Genomic DNA, 21,644 nt, shown 5'->3' with positions numbered 1-21,644 from the left:
ACCAAGAATAAAAAAGGACAGCATAGTGCATTAATCTTTTTGCTGCGCGAGTCAAGAAAAGAACCGAAATTAATCTTTTGCTGCGCGAATCATAAGATTTTATTGTATACAACTTTAGCTTATATTTATATAAAAATTTATTTTTTATGGTTGGAACCATAAATTTTTAGTCACATTATAATAACTTTAATGTTTTTTCAAGCATAAAAGAAAAAGTAAACTCCTTTTTTTGTTTTTTGCAGGCTTGTAATTTGTGTCCACACTCTCAAATTCCTCTTTATCTTTTGTTTGGATCATCTTCACCATAATCGCTAATCTTCTCTTTCCTCTCCCTAACCCTCACTACCTAATTTATACATACAACTCCACCTCCACAAGTATATAGTCAAAGTTCAAACTTTTACCTTATCTATAAATTCATTTTTGGGTTAAATCCAATAATTATATGTATATATAGCTAAAGAGCATAGACAAAAGTTGGGTAGGTAGGTGGGTTCAAACAATAGAAGATGGAATTTGATGAAGAACATGAAGACCAAGAAGATGAAATTGCTAATATTTCTCAAATACCAGCAACAACTGAGAATAATTACCAAGAATTTGGAGAAGGTGGTCCAATTTCACAAGCAGCTGCAACTTTAAGGAAAAACAATGTTCCTAGTCCTAGATATAGAGAGTGCTTAAAAAATCATGCCGTAGGTATAGGTGGACAAGCTGTAGATGGCTGCGGAGAATTTCTGCCTGCAGGTGAAGAAGGTACTTTAGATGCTCTAAAATGTGCTGCTTGTAATTGTCACAGAAATTTCCACCGTAAAGAAGTTGAAGGAGAAATATTAAACTTCCACCACACTACCCCACCACCCATCCTTCACCACCCAGCCCACCACTACCCATATCGTTATCTCCAAAGGCCATTGGCATTACCATCAGTTTCTTCAAGAGAGGATATTGAGGATTATGTATCTAACCCTACTAGTAGTGGTGGGGGTGGGAGTGGTTCGAGAAAAAGGTTTAGGACAAAGTTCACACAAGACCAAAAGGAGAAAATGTTTGCTTTTGCTGAAGGATTGGGATGGCGTATTCAGAAGGAAAATGACGCAGCAGTGCAGCAGTTTTGTGCAGAGACAAATATTAGGAGACAAGTTTTCAAGGTTTGGATGCACAATAACAAGCACACTCTTGGTAAAAAACCCTAATTTATTTTACCTAGAGTAGTTAATTATCGTAATTTGATGATTTAGTTGAGATTTAGAACTACTCAAGTAGGGTTTCTAGACTTTTTTATATAACCTTAATTATTTTTTTCTATTTCTCCACCTGAATATTCCCTATGCTTTTTCAGTTGTTCTTGTCCTTTTTTCTTTTAGGGCTGTATTCTTAGCTGGATGTCCATTTCCTGAACTGTCTAAGCATCAATATCTAATTGTATTAAATTCTCTTAGTAAAACTACTAGCTATGTGAGTCTTAATTAAAATATGAAGCTATGTTCTTTCTGGCAGTTTCTTGATTTCGTTAGCTAGCTTGTGTTTTACTATCAAAAGATCACATTGATGCATTTTTTGGTGAAGATTTGGTGTACGTGTTCAACATGCAAATAAGGTTGCAGTTTCCTATTTGTCATCTTCTCTAGATCTTTCACATGTTCCATTGTGCTGCGGCTTGCACATTATCATCTGTATCTTTATTTTGGTTTTGATAGTTTATACTCCGTTAACAGACTATTTTGAGTTGAGGAATCCGTTACTAAAAGCTGATGGCCTTTGACTGCTTTAATGTGTAAACTTAACATATGGCACTTGTTCTTCAAACATACACCATATTGTCTTGGCACTTGTTCTTCAAACATACACCATATTGTCTTCTTCATATATAAATTCTCTTACCAACCTCATCGTCTTGTTTTGTTTCGTTGGATCTGGGGGAGGGGGGTGGTTGTTGCGCTGAGGGGCTCATTTTTTAAGATATAACTATATAAAGGAGTTACTGATTTCCTTGATTTTAAATAAAATATAACAGATTAGCTCATTCAGTTATACTTGGAGTATATATTATTCTTAATTTTTGGTTAGCATAAGGATCGATGGCGCCCTGTGTTTTATTTGTTCTTCTAGTAATTCAAGTCTTTGCTCTTGATACATTTGAAAGTTATAATATATAGTATGCTGTATGCATATATATACATTTTCTTCACTGGAAATTTGTAGAATTCTCCCTAGCTCGTTTATGCTGTTTGTTATGCATGAACAAGAAGTAGAAAATACTAACTATATGTTCATGTCCCCGAACATGGACGTATGCAAGACATATTGTAGATGCTTATTTAATTTGTTGTGGTTGAGATGGTTACGTTTGAGAATACAGAGTATGAAGAGGTGGTAGGGAGCAAAGACAAGTTAGACTTGTTCAATTAATTCAACTGAATATTGCTTTCCCCTTGATCGGCAAGTACATATATGCAAGTGGCAAAATCAATAATTTTTTCAAGTGTATTCAAATTTGAAAGAAGTTAAAAAAATCCCGACAAAAGGTGTTCAATTATTTATAAAATATACCTTTAAAATCAAATATTTTACCTATAAATGCAATTTAGTTTTTCGAGAAGGGTGATCATCAATTGACCACCTTATCAGAGTATAGCTTCGCCCCTGCATATATGCTGCATCACTTTCATTTTACGTCCCAACAATTAATGAGAATGCAGAAACATAGTAGGTCAACGGACATGTAGGATTGTTCTAGAATGTTCTAGATCTTATTGAAGTTAGTTAAGTGAGTTAGTTAGATAGTTAGTGGAAAATAGTCATTAGTAATTTTTATATATTTGCACATACACTGTACAGACGACCTCTTAACAGAAAATGAAGTATTCTTTCTTCATATGATATTTCTCTCACTAAACTCTCTTCCCCAATTCTCTTCTAGCAATTAGGGTTCATACATTGCCCCTAATTTCACATGGTATCATAGCACTCATCGCAATTGCAAGTGTGAATTACTGGTTTTTGGAAGATCATGTTCTATATACAAGCAGTCTACAGAAGTTGAGAGCTCACCAATGGTGGCAAGGACAGAACTGGATCATAACCATCTACTTTTCCTTCATCCTTCTGATACAACAAGTGCGCCGATTATATCGATCCAGCTGACTGGTTCAGATAATTACACTACTTAGAGTCGAGCGATGGAGATCCAACTGCTTGGGAAGAACAAGCTATGACTGGTCGACGGGACTCTGAGAAAAGGTGATTTTAAAGACGAACTAGGTCACCAATGGGATCGTTGTAATGCGATAGTTCTGGGATGGATAATGAGTTCAGTATCGAAGGAATTGATAACTGGAATAGTCTATGCCAAAAATGCTAGGGCTGTTTGGGATGATATGAGGGAGCGTTTTGATAAAGCGAATACTTTATGAGTCTATCAACTACACAAAGGAATAGCAACAGTTACGCAAGGTACTGATAGTGTATCAGTGTACTTCTCTAAATTGTGCAGTCTTTGGGATGAATTTGACAATATGGTACCACCTCCACGTCACTATCCAAGATCTAAAAACTTTATCGAGTTCATGCAAAAGCAGAAAGTTCTACAATTCCTAATGGGCTTAATTGAAACATATGAGCAAACTATGATCCAGATTCTGATGATTAGTCCGTCTCCAAGAATCAACAAAGCATACTCAATGCTAGTTGAAAGAGAGAGTCAGAGGACAGTAAATAACACTACAACAACAGGGGATGGAAATGAACTTGCAGCCCTTCTATCTGGTAAAAATGATGCATATCAGAACTATCAAAGCCCAAAGAGGAATTGTAATGTTCAATGTAACTATTACATGATAAAGGGACATGCAAAGGAAGGATGCTACAAGCTGATTGGGTACCCGGCAGGTTTCAAAGGAAAAAGGAAGATGAACATGAACACTGCATACAATGCATGCGCTGAGAATGCTAATCCAAACATAGGAACTGGGCAACTTGATGGATGTAATAAAGGAGAAATGACCAGAGCACCATAGCTGACCGCAGAGCAATATGATCAAATAATAAAGATGCTGAACCTCAATATCAATCGTGAACAAGCACATGAGAATGTGGCTAACATGGCAGGTAATACTGCATTCTCATTTCTTGTTGATGTAACAAAGGCTCATTGGATAATAGACATAGGTGCAACCAATCATATGGTTGCAGATCTGAGGTTATTAAAAGATATTAAAGTAGTTGATGTTAAAGACACTAAGAAAGTTAATTTTTCAAATAGAGAAATACACATGTTACACATAATGGTAACTGCAGGATAACAAGAATAGTGGAGGTTAAAAATGTCCTATTTATACCAGATTTTCAGTATAACCCCATGTCTGTTTTCAAAGTCACAAGAGATCTTAGATGCTTAGTTGCATTCTACCCTAATTTTTGTTTGTTCTAGAACCTCTTCACTAGGGAGGTGAAGGGGATTGGTAAAGAAAGTAATGGACTCTATTTGTTGGTTTCACAAACAAATAATGTAGCAGAACTGAAAGAAAGGGAGAATGCAAGAGGACTAACAACACAAGAGAATAGAGTGGAGGCAATCATCTTGCACACGAGACTGGGACATGCTTCAGGAGGACCTATGAAGCAGCTCCTAGGATACAATTTAGATATTTATCAATATGTAGTAAATAAATGTGAAGTATGTCCACTAGCTAAGCATCATAGATCACCTTTCTCTTTGAGTACTAGTAGATCAAATAAGGTGTTTGAACTTTTACATTTGGATGTATGGGGACCCTATACTACACCAACTTTTGATGGAAATAAATACGTTCTCACTATTATGGATGACTACTCTCGTGTGACATGGATTTTCTTGTTAAAGCTAAAGTCAGATGTCATCATAGTTTTGAGGAACTTTATTAGAATGGTTGGAACTCAATTTAATGTCGTGATTAAAACAATTAGATCAAATAATGGAGGGGAGTTTGTGAACTCAGGAATGCAGGACCTATGTGGAACAATGAGAATTATACACCGTAGGACATGTGTATACACATCCCAACATAATGGGGTAGCAGAAAGGAAGCACAAATATATACTTGAAGTAGCCAAGGCAATGAAGTTTCAGGGGTACATTCCTCTCAAGTTTTGGGGTCATTGTGTTTTAGCTGCTACTTATGTGATAAATAAACTACCATAGGTAGTCCTTCAAGGGAAATCGCCCTATGAGGTTTTCTTTAACAAGAGACCTTCTATCACTCACTTGAGAACTATAGGATGTCAATGTTATGCTGCTACATTGCCAAAGGCAGATAAATTTGGAAGCCGGACAATAATGTCAGTGTTTATAGGATATTATAATGTAACTAAAGGATACATTCTGCATGATATGTCAAAAAATGTATTTTTTACAAACATGGATGTTACTTTTAGGGAGGATGTATTCTTATTTCAATTGAAATCAGTAGAGGCAAGTCAGACAATGGATCTTTTTCTCACTAATGATGATCACAACATGCCAATGCCTACAACAACACCAGACCATGATGTCAATGTGCCCATAACCACTGCTGCATCATGTCCACCTCTATTGAACTCAAACATTAATACCACAATTGATACTGCAACTTATCATGATTTTCATATTGCTCCCATGCCTTAAGATGCACCTGAGATTGAGTCACCTGATTCAGAAGTACCCACAGAAGAGACACCTTCACTGCCAAGTTGTGCTAACGCCAATGTTCCTTTAAGAAGATCTCAAAGAGGATCCAAGGAACCTGTATGGATGATTGACTATCTCTACTAGCTCAGTCTTATATCCTATTGAAGAGTCTGTCACATATGACAAATTATCATTATCTCATCAGTTGTATCTTGGAGCTTTTTCAGCAATCATAGAGCCTAAAAACTTTTAGCAGGCTTTTCAAGATCAAAGGTGGGTAGATGCAATGCAGGCAGAAATTGAAGCATTACAGGAAAATAACACTTGGAAATTGGTCAAATAACCAGCAGGCAAGAGGGCTATAGGGTGAAAATGGGTATACAAGATGAAGCTCAAGGCCAATGGTGAAGTGGAGAGATTTAAAGCTATATTAGTAGCTAAAGGATATAATTAGAAAGAAGGTTTATATTATAATTGTCACGCCCCGAACCTGGGCCTGGACGTAATACGGCACTCGGTGCCTGACTATTTGTGACCGAGCGAACCAACTGGCTGGCTCAATCAACATGTGATATCATAACATTCTAAATGCTGAAGATAAACTAACACATGCTGATATACTGAAAGTTTGAATGATAAAAATCAAAGTGCAAAAATACTAATACAACTTTGAAACATATTTGTAGTCAACATAGCTTAATATGAAAAGTATGTGACTCTTTCTAGCTGTTACTCTAGTCTATAAAGCCTCTAATGAAGTACTGAAAACACTGACTATCTGAAAATACTGAAGACTGTAAGATAATGATAATGCTCAAAAAGAACTGGAGATCACCAAATAGCTGGTACGAACATCTTAGCGCTCTGAATCATTAACCTGTAAAGCAGTACCTGTATCATGAGATGCAGACCCCGGGCAAAAAGGGATATCAGTACATTTGAATTGTACTAGTATGTAAAGTAACTAAAAGAAAGAATTATAAATGTTGAAACTAATACTGAGCTGATAATTGAGAATTGATAATTGATAGCTGAAATTATAACTGATGAAACTGAAACTGAAATGATAACCGACATCTGATAACTGATAACTGAGATAATAACTGATAACTAAGAAACTGATAGCTGAAATGATAGCTAATAACTGAGCTGAACAAAGGAAGTAAGGATATGAATACTCCATCTTCTAAATGATAAACAACCTGTTTATTTGAATATTAAACTGCGGCCTCAGGCCCAATATATATATATGTGCACAACTGCGGCCTCGGCCCAAGTATACGTATACATAACTGCGGCCTCAGGCCCAAAGATGCATAAAGCATAAACTGCTGCCTCAGGCCCAAAGATGCATAAAGCATTAACTGTGGCCTCGGGCCCAAATACAGGTGTTCAACATTCAGGGATTTACAATTTGGAACTAAGAGTCATATTGCAATACATGATAGTGAAATACTAAATCACACTGAGTTACATGACACTAGAATACTAGATCACACTGAGTAACATAATATTGAAATACTGAATAGGACTAGACTGAGACATGTATTCTTGAACTGATTATGAACACTGAAACTTCAATTGTTTATGGCATACTGAGTAATCTATACTAAGACTCGGGGGCATCAAACCCAAGTCTATATTGAATACGCACTGAGCACACAACGTTCATAATGAAAGTCATGAAAGAGTTATGAAGCAAAAGAACTTAAGTTCTACAACTATTCAAGGAACTAGGCTAAATTATATTTCTGAAGCAATTAGCAACGTCGTAAAAGAAACGTAGTGTAGGAAGAATCATTAACATTCCCAAACATAGAGAGTTAGTCTCACATACCTCAATATCGCCCCTTAGTGATACTACAATGATCCACAATACTAAGAACCTTCAATCTACAATAGAAACATTCAATGGAACCCATTATTAGTAACAAATTCCATAATTTAAGTCATTTAGGCATATTATCAAACACCTTGTAGTCATAAATCTCTACAACTCATCACCATATAATTAGTTCATCTAACTACCACCATTCATCAACAATTTATCCCACCATCATTATTATCCAATTTATAACTTCCAAAATCACATATATGACCATCCATCCTCACCCAACCAACAAAGTTCCATTAAATAACCATCTTTCAATCTCTATAATAGTTGTGTAATCAAATTGGGAACTTATGGTTTCCAATCGCCATACCAAGAGTTCTAATACTTATTCATCCTCATATTCCCTTAATAAATCCATACATGTAAGTCTAAGGGTGTAGGATTACCTTTTTAGAAGAAATCTTGCAAAACCCTTCTTTGAGTTCTTGAAGAAATTCCTTGAAAATCTAAGCATTTTATGTGTAGATTTTATCAATACTAGTGTATAAATGATGGAATTCACACCAAGATAATGGGGATTGCTTACCTTAAAGATGGGAGGGGTTGAAGGTCTTGAGAGAGTGGAGGAAAACCCTAAAATACGTCCAAATAAAATGGGAAAAATAACCGCCGAAGGTTTTATATAAAAATAAGGTCGGGCTGAAACAAAAACGAAGATTTGCACAGCCGCGGTGCATGGGGCGCCATGTGGGGCGGCGTGATAATGAAATATGTGACTAGGAACGAAATTTGGAGGTGATCTGATAATCTACACAGCCGCGCCGCATGGGGCGACGCTTGGGGCGGTCTGGTAGTGTAAAATTTTGCGAGCTTTTGGTAATTTGGTCATAACTTCTGGTAGGAGTGTCCAAATGACGAACGGTTTGAAGAGTTAGAAACTAGACTCAAAAATATTTAATTTGATAGGTTGTGAATTACATAAAACCTTATATAAATGCAGATATGCTCGTCCAAATATTGTCTTGTGGGTGCTCATTTAGAATTTTAGTTTATCATATAATTTTCCAACTTGGCTTAGACTTAGGTCTTCCTTGGCCCCCAAATCACTTATGATATGCCTCGTACGCTTATTATCATAACCAATTGATAACTATCACATTAATACTCATTTAATGCATCCACAACTGATTCAAATTTACGGGGTGTTACAATAATGAGACCTTCTCACCAGTGGTTAAGATTGCCACTGTCAGGACTATTCTTTCACTTGCTGCTGTGCATAATTGGTTTGTTCACCAATTAGACGTATACACTGCATTCATACAAGGGGATCTTCATGATGAAGTTTATATAGAGTTGACACAAGGTTTTACAAGTTAGGGGGAGTCTGGTATGGTATGCAGACTTGTAAAATCCCTCTATAGACTTAAACAAACTAGCATGTAATGGAATTTGAAACTAATAGAAGCCCTCCTATCTTCAGGTTTTCATCAAAGCAGTTTAGATCACTCATTGTTCATTAGACAACAGGATTCAAATGTTGTAGTGATCCTAATCTATGTGGATGACATGCTAGTGATATTAAGTAATCTACAGCTAATTGAAGCCACCAAAAATTCATTGCATCAGGACTTCAAAATTAAAGATTTAGGATAAGTGAAATATTTCCTTGGAATGGAATTCAGTAGGTCAAGGAGAGGTATATTAATCAATCAAAGGAAATATACCTTGGAAATAATATCTGACTTAGGGCTAACAGGAGCTAAGCCAGCTTGGACTCTTTTGGAGGCAAATGTAAAGCTGACAATACCAGAACTTGACAAATTAACATGGGTGGAAGATGATATGCTGATGGATGACATAGGGCAATACCAAAGGCTTATTGGTAAGCTACTATACTTGACACTCACCAGACCTAATATAGCCTTTTCAGTGCAGACACTTAGCCAATTTCTGCAGAGTCCCAATAAGTTTCATTGGGAAGTAGCCTTGAGAGTAGTGAGGTATGTTAAAAGAGAACTAGGCATGGGTAGTCTGTTAAGCAGCAATAGCAGCAACACATTGAGTGTGTACTGTGATGCAGACTGGGCATCTTGCCCCAACACAAGAAAATCAGTATCAGGTTATATAGTGAAGTATGGAGAGTCATTACTTTCTTGGAAATCGAAGAAGCAGAATACAATTTCCAAAAGTTCAACTGAAGCGATATGGCTAGTGTAGTCTCAGAGGTAGTTTGGTTAGCAACACTTCTGAAGGAGCTTGAGACTAATGTGGAACTACCAATCAAGATATACAATGATAGTAAAGCTGCACTCCAGATTGCAGTCAACCCTGTATTCCATGAAAGAACAAAGCATATAAAAATAAACTGTCATTTCATCCTACAGAAGACTCAGAAAGGATTGATCAAGACAAAGCATGTGGGCACAAGAGATAAAGAAGCAAACATCTTAACAAAAGGGTTAGCGAGGCCACAGCATGAACAACTTGTAAGCAAGCTAGGAGTGCTAAACAATTTTGCACTACCTAGCTTGAGGGGAGTAATGAGAATGCAGTAACATAGTAGGTTTATGGATATGTAGGAATGTTTTAGAATGTTCTAGATTACCGAAGTTAGTTAAGTGAGTTAGTTAGATAGTTAGTGGAAAATAGTTATCAGTGTTTTTTATATATTTGCACATACAGTGTACAAACGACCTCTTAATAGAAAACGAAGTATTCTTTCTTCATCTGATATTTCTCTCTCTAAACTGTCTTCCCCAATTCTCTTCTAGCAATTAGGGTCCATACATTGCCCCTAATTTCAAAACAATTTGGCTGGACAAGGAAGTTAAAAATAATGGAGATTTATGAAACTTATGCATGATTTTAAAATTACTTATATGCTTATAAATTTGAGTATGTACATATATTTTTCAAACACCTCAGTGAGGTTATTCAATTGATAAGTCAAAAGGAGCAAAGAGGGGGACAAGAGCCTGATCTCTCCATAATACGCAAGGGGTTAGCTAGATGAAAAACATATATGTGGGTAGGAGCTGAACACGTTGAACATAGACGCGTGAGTTGGGGTTATATAATGAAGTTGTAAGTAATTGTAGAAATATTGATATTTTAACAGGGAGCGTTTTATCTTAAAAATATATTTTTGTAAGCATAAATTGAATTAGTCAAACTAAATAACGGGGTACCATATTGAAAGGAAAACCAATTAAAAAAGGGGGGGGGGGGGTTTAATATATGTTGGAGAAAGGCTGGTCTAATCCAGAGGCTGTCGGAAATATAATCACAAGCTCGGTCTCATGTTGCTTTATTCTGTTCCTATAGGGACACACTTTTTCTTCTCCATCTCATGATATTATAAACCCAAAAATAAGCAATAATTTTTGGATCTGATAGCTAGTCCTAGAAAGAAATATTACAAATTATTTTATTATATGTGGTTGTCTTTGATTTACTTCATCCTGTCCATTTGTCCATTATCTTTCCCTCCATCAGTTTCAAAAGTTGACTTCAAAGTTTTCATTGTTTAACCCCATTAGCAGATTTTTCATGATATATCGAAACTTTGAATTTTACCTTTAGTAAGGCCATCATTCTGAAGATTCTTTTAAGCTAATGATGTTTTTTGTCGTATATGACTACTGTAATTGATCATCTTGGATTCTCTGCAAAAGACCAAAATAAGGGGTTTTGCTGCGGTTTTATGCTTTCGACTTTTGGATTGTACATGAGCCCTTTACGTATGTGTATGAGTGTACAAATAAAATCGACAAATCGTAATAAATCAGATAATTCGAATCAAATCGAGAAAAATAAATTCGATTATGATTTGGTTGGTATTGAAAAAAAAATGGAATCATAAATGATTTGGTTTAGTTTTAACTAAAGAAAGTTAAACCTAAACCAAACAAACCTGATATTATATATATAGAAATTTTAGATATATTTAATATATTAACATACTTATTGTGAAGTAATTTATAAATATTTCTTAAACATTTTCATAATTTTATCTTTCCAGGTATTATTTCAAGGATAAATTTAGAACTTTTGAATGTTTCAATAAATTTTATAGCCATTAATATTAGTCACTTAAATAATGCCAATCTTTACCGTCAAAATGGAAATAACAATTAAATTTGATTTAATGATTCTAAAAATACGTGATCTATTTGTATTCTAGTTGTTAGACAGTTTATGCTATGTGAAAGACTTAGAAACGAGATAAGAGCATAAAAACGAGATGTTAATCAAACCGAATCACTATTAATCGGGGCCTCGAGCTTGCCTATTCGAGGACCTCGGGGTCGAGTCTGAAGCTCGACTGGGAGCTATTGAAGGTGGTCGTTGGAGACTAACAGTTATAAATAAATCAAAGACGACACTCTATGGCCAATAATAAGCAATAAATGATGAACTTTTAGTAGAACACAATAAATACGAGCAATAAACAAGCTAATAAAATCAAGAGAAAATGTTAGAGAGCAGGGAAAATGTTCTTGAGTCTTTTGTATTTAGCCACGGATCTTTACAAAGTGACAAGGATCCCCTTTATATAAGAGGGGAATCTCAACATGGTACAAGTGCATTTATTACAAAGATATGGAGATGAGACACTTACTTAATGCCACGATACGGGCTCAGACTAGCCTGATAGATTTTATCGGCTCTAGCTTCACGCCTTGGGATCTCCCCACTTTCTTTCCGTTACCGTCGTTCTTATACAGTCTCGAGATCGAGCATCGATGGCCCTCGATGGATGATACTCGACCGTGATTTCGAACCTTCTAGACATTACAATGACGGATAATTGGACCCTCCGATTTTACCGTATACAGATAGTCCCCGCGTTTCTTAGAGTAGAGCGATAAGAAACGACCTCGATAACCATCTTTCCGAATTTTCCATGATAATATTATACTGATGACGTCATACTCATGACATAGGCTTTTGTGGCAACCAAGGCGTCCCGCTGACTTGTCTTTTCATCGCCTTTCAATGCACTGCCGATCCTCGTCCTTCTAAGCGATAATATCGCCGGCGATTCAGTTCCAAAAATGTGTTAAGTGCGCCTGTCGATACTTCTTTCAAGGACATTGATGGCGCTGTCTGTTGCGTGAAAATATCGAGCCCATGTTGGACTGATAAACTCGGGTCGTCAGGACCCTTAATTCGAGTTGAATGAGAGTAGGTCTTCGAACCCCTAAATCGAGACTTAGCCTTTAGACCCTGCGATAATCTTCGGGGGGGATTCGCTCGAGAATGGAGATTGCCTTTAGGCTTTTGAGAACAGTCCCCGCGTGAGGGTTTGCTCAAACTCGGGCCATCTGGAAACTTATCTTGAACTTAGTGTAGATAGCCTTAAGGCATTGTAGATAGATCCTGGATGAAGGACTGCCTGGGTTTAGATGGTACCCCGAGGCCAAGCCCATATGAGTGGAGTTTTAAGTGCTCATTTTCTCATTGAGAGGAGCCTTCGAAACCGGGTACCATCTCGAGTCTTGTAATGATGTCGATGGCCCCTTGGAGAGATCCTCGAGATCGGGTACCATCTCGGGACTAGCGATGATGCCAAAGGCTTCCTGGAGCATAACTTCTTTTTGATGGAGGTTCTCGAGATCGGGTACCATCTCGGGATTTGTGATGATGTCAATGGCTTCCTAAGGCCTAACTTCTTTTAGATGGAGATCCTCGAGGTCGGGTACCACCTTGGGACTGGCGATGATAAAGGCTTCCTATAGCCTAACTTCTTTTTGATGGAGGTCCTTGAGATCGGGTACCATATCGGGACTTGTGATGATGTCAAAGGATTCTTGAAGCCTAACTTCTTTTTTATGGAGGCACTCAAGATCGGGTACCATCTCGGGACTTGTGATGACATCCAAGGCTTCCTGGAGCCTAACTTCCTTTTGATAGAGGTCCTCGAGATCGGGTACCATCTCGGAACTTGTTTGGTGCGGGGGTCTTCTACACTAAAACATCATATGGCGTTCGTCAAATGAACGACACAGCTGCAAAGTGATCGAGGCGATCTCGCTGGCACTTCTTCCCAAAGTGATTTCAGCCAGCATTTTAATCGGCCTCTAAGGCAGGCGGATCGTCGCCGCTTTTCCCATATATAGGGTTGCTTCCGCCCTTTTGGAGATTCCACCATTCTGAGAAGTTGCCCTTTTTTCCTGAGTTAGGCCTTTCATTATTTTAGTATTGATGCTCTGGCCTAAATTCCTGCTCCAGTTCTCCAATTTTGCTGTAGTCATGACTGCTACATCAGGGTCCATTCGGCAGGTAGGAGAGAGTTTCGCCTCCGGTTCTCGCCTTGTTGGCTCAGGGCATTTTGTTTCGAGATGAGACTTTTTGTCAGAAAAGTGCCCCGATGCTCAGGACCAATGGGAGCATACCTTGAAGTTTACTTTTTTGGTAGGAGAGGGACACCTTGGGTCGATGAGGAAAGACTATGGATGGGGGGAAAAGGTAGTACTGCAGGTACTTTCCTCGGATGAGAGTATTACAAACCGTGCCGAGGGGTTTCTGAATTTGTTCACGTATCCTTTCACACTGGGCCCCCTTGATAGGGTTGTGCTTGACATCTGTCGAAAGTATCAGGTTACCTTGGCCCAGATCCACCCGTCATTTTGGCGGATAGTGTTGATAGTAAGGTTCTTTGCGGAGAAGGCAGAGCTTGAATTTACGCTTAGCCATCTTATCAGACTATACCGTCCCTTTCATCATCGAGGTTTGCTAACCATACAATGTCGGTCGACCACGCCTTTCATTGTTGATGATGAAGAAGACGGGGGTCGGGAGTAGATGAGTCGATTTGTCCGAGTACGAACTGTTGATATTATCCCCGTGGATTTTATGCCATTCCCTAAGGAATGGAATTATACACGTAAGTGGTACACTCGTGCCTTCACAATTTTTTAATTATGGCGAAGGGGTGTTCCGTAAATGTGCCTGCTTTTCTTTTTCTGCAGCGATTTCGTGGATTCCAGGCGAGGTTCCCGATCTGCTGGATTGGGTTTGAAAGTTGGCGACCCACTCGACTTACAACAAGTGTAAGTGGCAAACTTTATCTAAGGATAGGTGGGAGGCAAAATACTACGGTATCTGATGTGCGATCTATTCCCTTCCCTTCTTTTAGTTGGAAGAGCACTTTCTTTTTCTGCCTACTAACCCTGTTATTATAGACATCGGGGAGCCTTCTAAGGCAAGGCCGTCCTCCCTTGGGGGGGGGTGGGGGGAGAAGGACCACTAGCTTCTAGGCTAAAGAATGATAACAATAAGCAAGAGTTACCTTTGCAGGGTAATGCTCGAAGTAAAGCGAACCTAGACCGGGGGATCGGATTGGAAGTATTGACTGAGCCTACCGTGCCTGTGCTTTTTAGTTTTGGAGAGGCAGTATATCCTTCGCAATCATCTTCTTTTTCCATGGGAGGTACTTCGAGGGATACTCGAAACCCGGGATCATGTGCACCCAGCGACCATGCCTCGGCCTGGGTCGACTCTTTCGGAGTTGAGGGAGCTAGGTTAGAAGATGTGCACTTAACCTTTAAGGAAGCACAACGGCTTCAATATGTGGTGAGTTTTTGGCACAGGACTTTCGGGTTTCGCGTCTTCCCTTCCTTACTGAGTTTTCTTTTGCAGGCCTTCGACAAGCTTAAGTCCGAGCTGCTTTGCCGAGAGGCTAGGTTGCGGAAAGCTCTGGATGAGGAGAAATCCCTTAGGCTCCTTTATGATGAAAGGGAAATCGAGTTGTCATATTTACGGTGTGAGGTGAGTCGGAGCTCGAATTATGAGAGCTATTTGAAGGAGCAGGTAGTTTTAGTTCGGAGCAAGTGTACGTTCCTCCTTCTAGCTCCTAGGGCTAATTTTTCATTTATTTCAGTTGCAAAAAAAGGTAGAGGGCTTGGAGCGCCTTCGGGATGAGGTTGGCCGAGCCAAGCGCAAGTATGACGAGTTAAAGGCTTAGGCGGACGCTCAGGCTTTGACGAAGAAGGGTGCTCTGGCTAAAGCTTTCGCCCTTGAGGTTCAACTTCGCTTAGATCATGATAATAGCTTGGTTAGAACAGATATGATTACGAAGCTCGAGACTGAGCTCTTGAAGATAAAGGATGAGGTTGTGGATGCCTGGGCTGAAGCTGTAATGAGCCAAACTAAGGCTGACCAGAAAGTGGCGATTTATTTGAAGGATGCCTCCGATGCTCAAGCTAAGCTAAGAAAAATCCTTGACCGCAAAAATAGGAGCAAAGAATATGCTCGGTGTAAGTCTCGGAGGAAAACCCTCGAGGAGATTTGTGCTAGGGGATTTGACCTTTCGGAAGAGTTGACGCAGGAAAGGGCCGACGAGCATGGTGCTTGGTTACTTTTGTCCGAAGCCGAGGATAGCAAAGATGAGGTCGCTGGGCCATAGCCCCCAGGGGGGATGTAGATTTTTCTTTCCGATTCTGTATATAGCATTTTCAAAACACGTTTGTAAATGGAGCATGTATTTTTTTGCATGTATGTATAAAGAGGAAACCTCGCGGTTTTGTTTCTCATACATTTCTTTTTGCCTTGATTTTAGCCAGATGAACTGGTCTTTGAGTTGAGGGGAATCTTTAGATTCACGGTATGGCCTTGAGGCTCATTGGCCTGGCCTGTAGGCTCTTACGCACTTTTGCTTCTAGGCATATTTAGTCAACTATTTTGGGCTCAATCCCCGAATCGAGCATCAACTCGAGCTTATTTGACCCTCAAGTTGTTGAATTTTAAGTAGGCGACAGTGGCTATTACGCTTTTGGTCGATGCGACATTTTAGTGTAAGCCGGCGTTTGAGCTCTTATGCTTTTGCTCTTAGGCATATTCAGTTAAATATTTTGGGTTCAGTCTCTGAATCGGGTTTCGACTCGAGCTCATTCGACCCTCAAGTTTCTGAATTGCAAGCTGGCCCTTAGGCTCTTACGTGTTGGGTCGGTACGACCTTTTATGTGTGTGGGCTGGCGACAGTGGCTCTTACACCTTAGGTCGATGCGACCTTTTATATATGTGGGCTGGAGACAGTGGCTCTTACACCTTGGGTCGATGAGACCTTTTATGTAGGCTTTATTTTTCCCTCGATAAGGATTGTTTAAAATAGTGTTGTCACACCTCCTTTTTCACTACACTGGTAAGGGCGTAAAAGAGTTTTTCCAATTAAAGGACAATCGGAACGGGATTTAATTATTAATGATTCAGAGTCGCCACTTGGGATATTAATGGTGTCCCAAGTCACCGGTTGAATCCCGAACCGAGGAAAAATATGACTCTGTTAACAGTCCGCGAACCAGAAACCTGAGTAAGGAATTCTGTTAACCCGGGAGAAGGTGTTAGGCATTCCCGGGCTCCGTGGTTCTAGCACGGTCGCTTAACTGTTGTATTTAATTGTATATGATCTTAACACATGCTAGCTTATGTGCCTTTTACTTGTGAAACCGCTTTTTATTATTATTTATTTTAAAAGAATTACGACGTCGTGAAAACGCGTTTAGAACCACGTCGCAATCAATGCACCCGTGGTTATCAACACATTTCGATTTCGTCGAGATTTGGATTTGAGTAGCATCAATGCGCACCCGAGTTTAAGAAGGTCATTTAATTAAAATCGTGCCTAAAGACTCTAACGCAATATTATTTTGGGGAAAAGCCGTGAAGTTCGCTAAACGGCTCATCCCGAAGTCTAAAATATTTTTAATCAACCATTTATTGAGGGCCCCACATTTATTTATTTTTTTTCTTGGTGAGGCTCGTCTCAAAACTATTCAACTAAATGAACTAAGGAAATTCATAACTAAAAAAAATTGATTAAACTAGTTCATCTATGTTTGCGAATAAAATACCATGATTTACAAGAACCTCGTTTCCACTGAAGGACCCATGTCACCTTATAGCAGCTTATTAGCAACTCAACAACCCAAAATGTCATTTTAAACCAAAGCTTAATTAGAAAATAATCAAGCAATCTGACAGAATCTTGCATCAAAAGAACTTCCATAACGCATTTGTGTCGAACTTCACTTAGCAAATAGAAACATCCATGACAATCACCAACAAATGAATGATCGATTCGCCTTTATGCCAACGGCCGAAAACGAATAACTAGGGTGAAATTCTAGATCAATGATTCAGTTGACAGTAGCATGTCAATTAAGCTTCAACCAACACACTTTCTAGAAAGAAACTAGAGTGGTTCTCATATGCAACTTCTAGTGAAGATAGCAGAAATACTCACAGAAGGTGTCTAGGATCATCACATTGAGTAACTCACAGTCATATTTACCCTACGAATCTTGCTGAGCATTCAATCGTGCTTAGAGCTCCATAGAAACAGAAAAGAAAGTTTTGAAAGGCAAGAGTTTGCCATGAGCCACACCCCAGTAGAAAGAATAAGAAGAAAATCTCAATTAACTAAAATGTAAACCGAAAAACTTACTTCAGTATTTTAATCCTTAACAGGGAACCTAGCCTAGCAGGATTAGCACTCAAAGTTAGCAATCAAACAGTGCAAAGCGGGGCAGGTTTTGAATGCAGAATTAGCACTCAAAATTGTGCAAATATGTTGCCCAGACAGTGCGAACAGGGAAGGTTTTTAGCATGCCTAGTAGTTCAAACAATTTCCAAACTACATCAAGTATCAGCTCGATTAGCAATTACAAACTGATTTTTAAAGTAAAACAAACACACAACTTCACAAGTTTTAAAATATAATCTGCCTAAGAAATCAATGACAGAATCGACGTGCAGGAAACATGAGCATCCACTTGATCCTCTCAAACATGGGGAGCCACATAGAGCAAATATTAACAAGGATCATCTCAGCAACTTCAGCCCAGCAGAACATGCAAAAAATGGTCATGGAAGCAGGAAAAAGGAGACTATTCGGTGGTTCCTATTGATCATGTCGAGATAGAACAGTAAGTATGATCAGATTTACTCTAAGCATCACACAAGTATTATAAAATCAGAAGAAACAACAGAAAGAGTAAGCTACAGAGAATCAATCCTTTAAGTTGAGATAGGAAATTTCAGCGTATGGATCCACAGTTAATGCAAGCGTCTGAATTCCAAACTAGGCACACAAAATCTGACTTGGCACAAGCCTAGTCAAAGTGACCCTAACACTTCTAGCAAACTGCTCATTTGAGAACTAAATGGAATCAGGAAGGACAAACGCTTAATGAATCCAATTATTCAATTTCAGACTCGGCTCACCAATACTGAAATATTGATAGCAAGATTCAAAAAGGATCTAGGCTAAAATTGAGAGGAAATAAATATAAAGGAGCCCAAATTTCCACCTAGTATATGTAATTTGAGTAGAAACCAAATGAACCATTGATTTACTGGAAAGGCACTTCAAAAAAAAAACCTAAAGAAATCTATGAAAGGAAACTGGTAAGCCAAACCAAACACCAAACTGATGCAACCAGATGCTAAAATATACAGCCACGAACTAGGTGACCCACATTCGAAACAACATTACCAATTTCCTAGCTGCCAATGCAAGCCTTTCGTTTCAGTAGGTTATGCACATAGTGAACAGAAGAATGAAGTGCAACAACCCTATTCACAATCTGAAATCTGGAAGGAACAAATGATGCACAACTGCTAAACAGCTTCTACGCAGAAACTGGTCTGCTGAATCCAGCTGTAACTGGAGTTTTATACGCCAGGCATCATGAGAATGCCAACAGGGGTCCTCTGAACCCTCAGACAAAATTCAACTCAGGATTTGTGATAAGAAACTCCCAATTCAAAGGAAACCAAATTAGTTCAAACATTTTCAAAATAGCAATTTGAATTTGAGTCGCTGCTGCCACCATCGACTAAAATGCATTCAATAACAGTCCCCAAAACATTTGATTAGAAGTAAAATCATATCCCCAACAAGCAATTTATGTTCGAACTCATATTTCAGCTACAATGCATCGGAAAAATCGACACAACCTGAACAGACTTTACCTTAAAATCTCAGCTAGTCGCAAATCAATAAGAGGCTAAGTTGAACTTACTAATTTAAGAATGAACTAAGCACACAAGTTACTTGATGCTTAAACTATGGCCAGACCAACAAAATGATCAAACAAGCAAGTTTCAACCCTTAAAACCTCATGACTCTGTTTCAGTGCTCAAACTTATGAAGAAAAAAAAAGGAGTGAGATGATTTTACACAACCACAACCATTACACCAGTGTGTGCAATCACTCATCTGATGTAGAATAACCAAGAATACGAAAAAAACCTGAACTAAGGCCAACAGAACTTAGCATTCGAAACCAAACAACAAGCACTGACTTTCAGGTAGTCTTAAACAAAATCATAACAAATATGAACACATGAAACAGAACCATGAGTAATGGAGAGACGGAGAAGAAATGAACCTGAAATAGCAAATCTCCTTTATAACAATTACAGACTCGACAATACACCTCTCGACTCCAAATCCTAGCGAGGTTCAGCAACAAATCAGCAAGACGACAATAGAAAATCCAACTTGAACTTCAATTTTATCTCTTTGGAACTCAAATCCGAATTCCGAAAAAAAAGAAAAAATTTGTATGCATCTTCCTCTGAAACTTTGAGAGGATTCTTCAAAGAAGAAAACCAACCCCCAAAACCATCAGTTTGAGAGCCTTTTTCCTTTTTCTTTTTCAATATCGTTTTGTCCCCCTCCCTCTCACAAAATCGGATCAGTTCCTTTTGAGAATGAACCCCTTGATGAATGTGGGGCTCGGATTGAGTGAAATAAATTCAATGCCTCACACTCATCCAGCGAATCCCCCTCCAAAACCTTCCAATCGTTAGATAAATCAAAATTTGGGCGAGTGAGAGAAGAGGGGAATCTTGGGTCAGAAACCGTTAGTAACAGCGAGATGAGAGAAGGATGAACGCGTGAGTTAAGGGTTTGATGCTCACTCGCCATGGATTTGCCTGAATTTGGGGCTTGTTCGCGCGAGTTTGGAGAAGACGAACGGTAGCGTTCGTCATTTGGTATCTCTGATTTTGAGCTCTGTATCTAGGGTGTGTATTTTTGAGGAGTGGGTCGGGTCAGGCGGGTTTGGGCCGGGTTTCTGTGTGATTGGGGCGGGTAGGCAGATGATATAGGTTTGGGCTGGGGGTTGGGATTGATTTTGGCCCAAATTTCCTTTTCATTATTTCCTACCCCCTTTTAATTCATTCTTTTTTCAATTCACAATTCCTTTCTTTTCCCAAAATCAAAATAAATCCTAGATTAATTAATACTAATTTTTAAACTGAATTAACCTACCATATTAAATTAATTAATTAATTCTAATAATTGTTACTACAAATAATTAGAAACCCAATTAAAAAAACTATTAAAATTCAAAGTTACAAATAAAAAGTGCAAAATAAACTATTTTTGTGATTTTTCCTATTTTTATAAAATAATTTGTCAATTAATCCTAAAAATATAAAATTAAGTCCTAAATTCAAATGCAACATATTTTATTATATTTTTTGTATTTTTCATTAGTTAAACAAAAATAAAAATGCACAGACAAATGCAAACAATTATCAGAAAAAGCCACCAAATTCTAAAAATTCCAAATAATGAAAAGAAGTTATTTTATTTGAATTTACGGGAGTAATTCATATAGGGCAAAAATCACGTGCTCACAGCTGCCCCTCTTTGCCCGAAAACACGAAGAGTTTACGTGCAAAGATAAGTGAGCGGACACGAGCGATTTTTGCCCGTTTGAATACTCCATTGGGAAGCATCTTTTGAAAGATTTGACCGCACCCTACTTCCGAGGTTGCCTACATATCCTTGGCTATAAAGGAATCAGGTCAGTGTAGTTCGGGAGTGTTTGGTAGCTGGGACTACCATGAAGTTGGGCTTCCACTGTTGTTGCTGCAGCTGCTGCTTACTGAACCCCCTTATTACACCATGTCAAAATAAAACAAAAAGCTATACTAGACTATGATCTATGGATTACAAAAAGTCTTATCTGTATCTTCAAACTTAATCTTATGCTTCTTGTTTCCTTGTTGTTCTCCATTCTCTCGGAGACATCCGTTTGTTGCCATCTTGAATTGTAAACTGAGATGTTTTTTCTTTCCTTCAGACTGCTGAACTTGATACGTATCTCCTCTGTTATACGGGTGGGCTCCCGACGGCTGAAA

The 21,644-nt window shown here is 38.5% G+C and overlaps 1 protein-coding gene across 1 annotated transcript; it reads left to right on the top strand.

The window, feature by feature from the left end:
- The first annotated feature begins 240 nt into the window (after window positions 1–240).
- Window positions 241–1,494, top strand: LOC107803274 (zinc-finger homeodomain protein 2-like). The gene has a single exon (XM_016626957.2). The coding sequence runs from the start codon at window positions 510–512 to the stop codon at window positions 1,194–1,196; it is 687 nt and encodes a 228-aa protein (XP_016482443.1). The 5' UTR covers window positions 241–509; the 3' UTR covers window positions 1,197–1,494.
- Window positions 1,495–21,644: the final 20,150 nt, after the last annotated feature.

Source organism: Nicotiana tabacum, chromosome 20, assembly GCF_000715075.1.
Source record: "Nicotiana tabacum cultivar K326 chromosome 20, ASM71507v2, whole genome shotgun sequence".
Lineage (NCBI taxonomy): Eukaryota > Viridiplantae > Streptophyta > Magnoliopsida > Solanales > Solanaceae > Nicotiana > Nicotiana tabacum.
Note: the sequence above shows the minus strand (reverse complement) of the source record. Positions and strands in the feature narration are given on the sequence as shown.

Coding starts and splice junctions, on each gene's coding strand:
- LOC107803274 (XM_016626957.2), top strand. CDS start 510: ATGGAATTTGATGAAGAACATGAAGACCAAGAAGATGAAATTGCTAAT.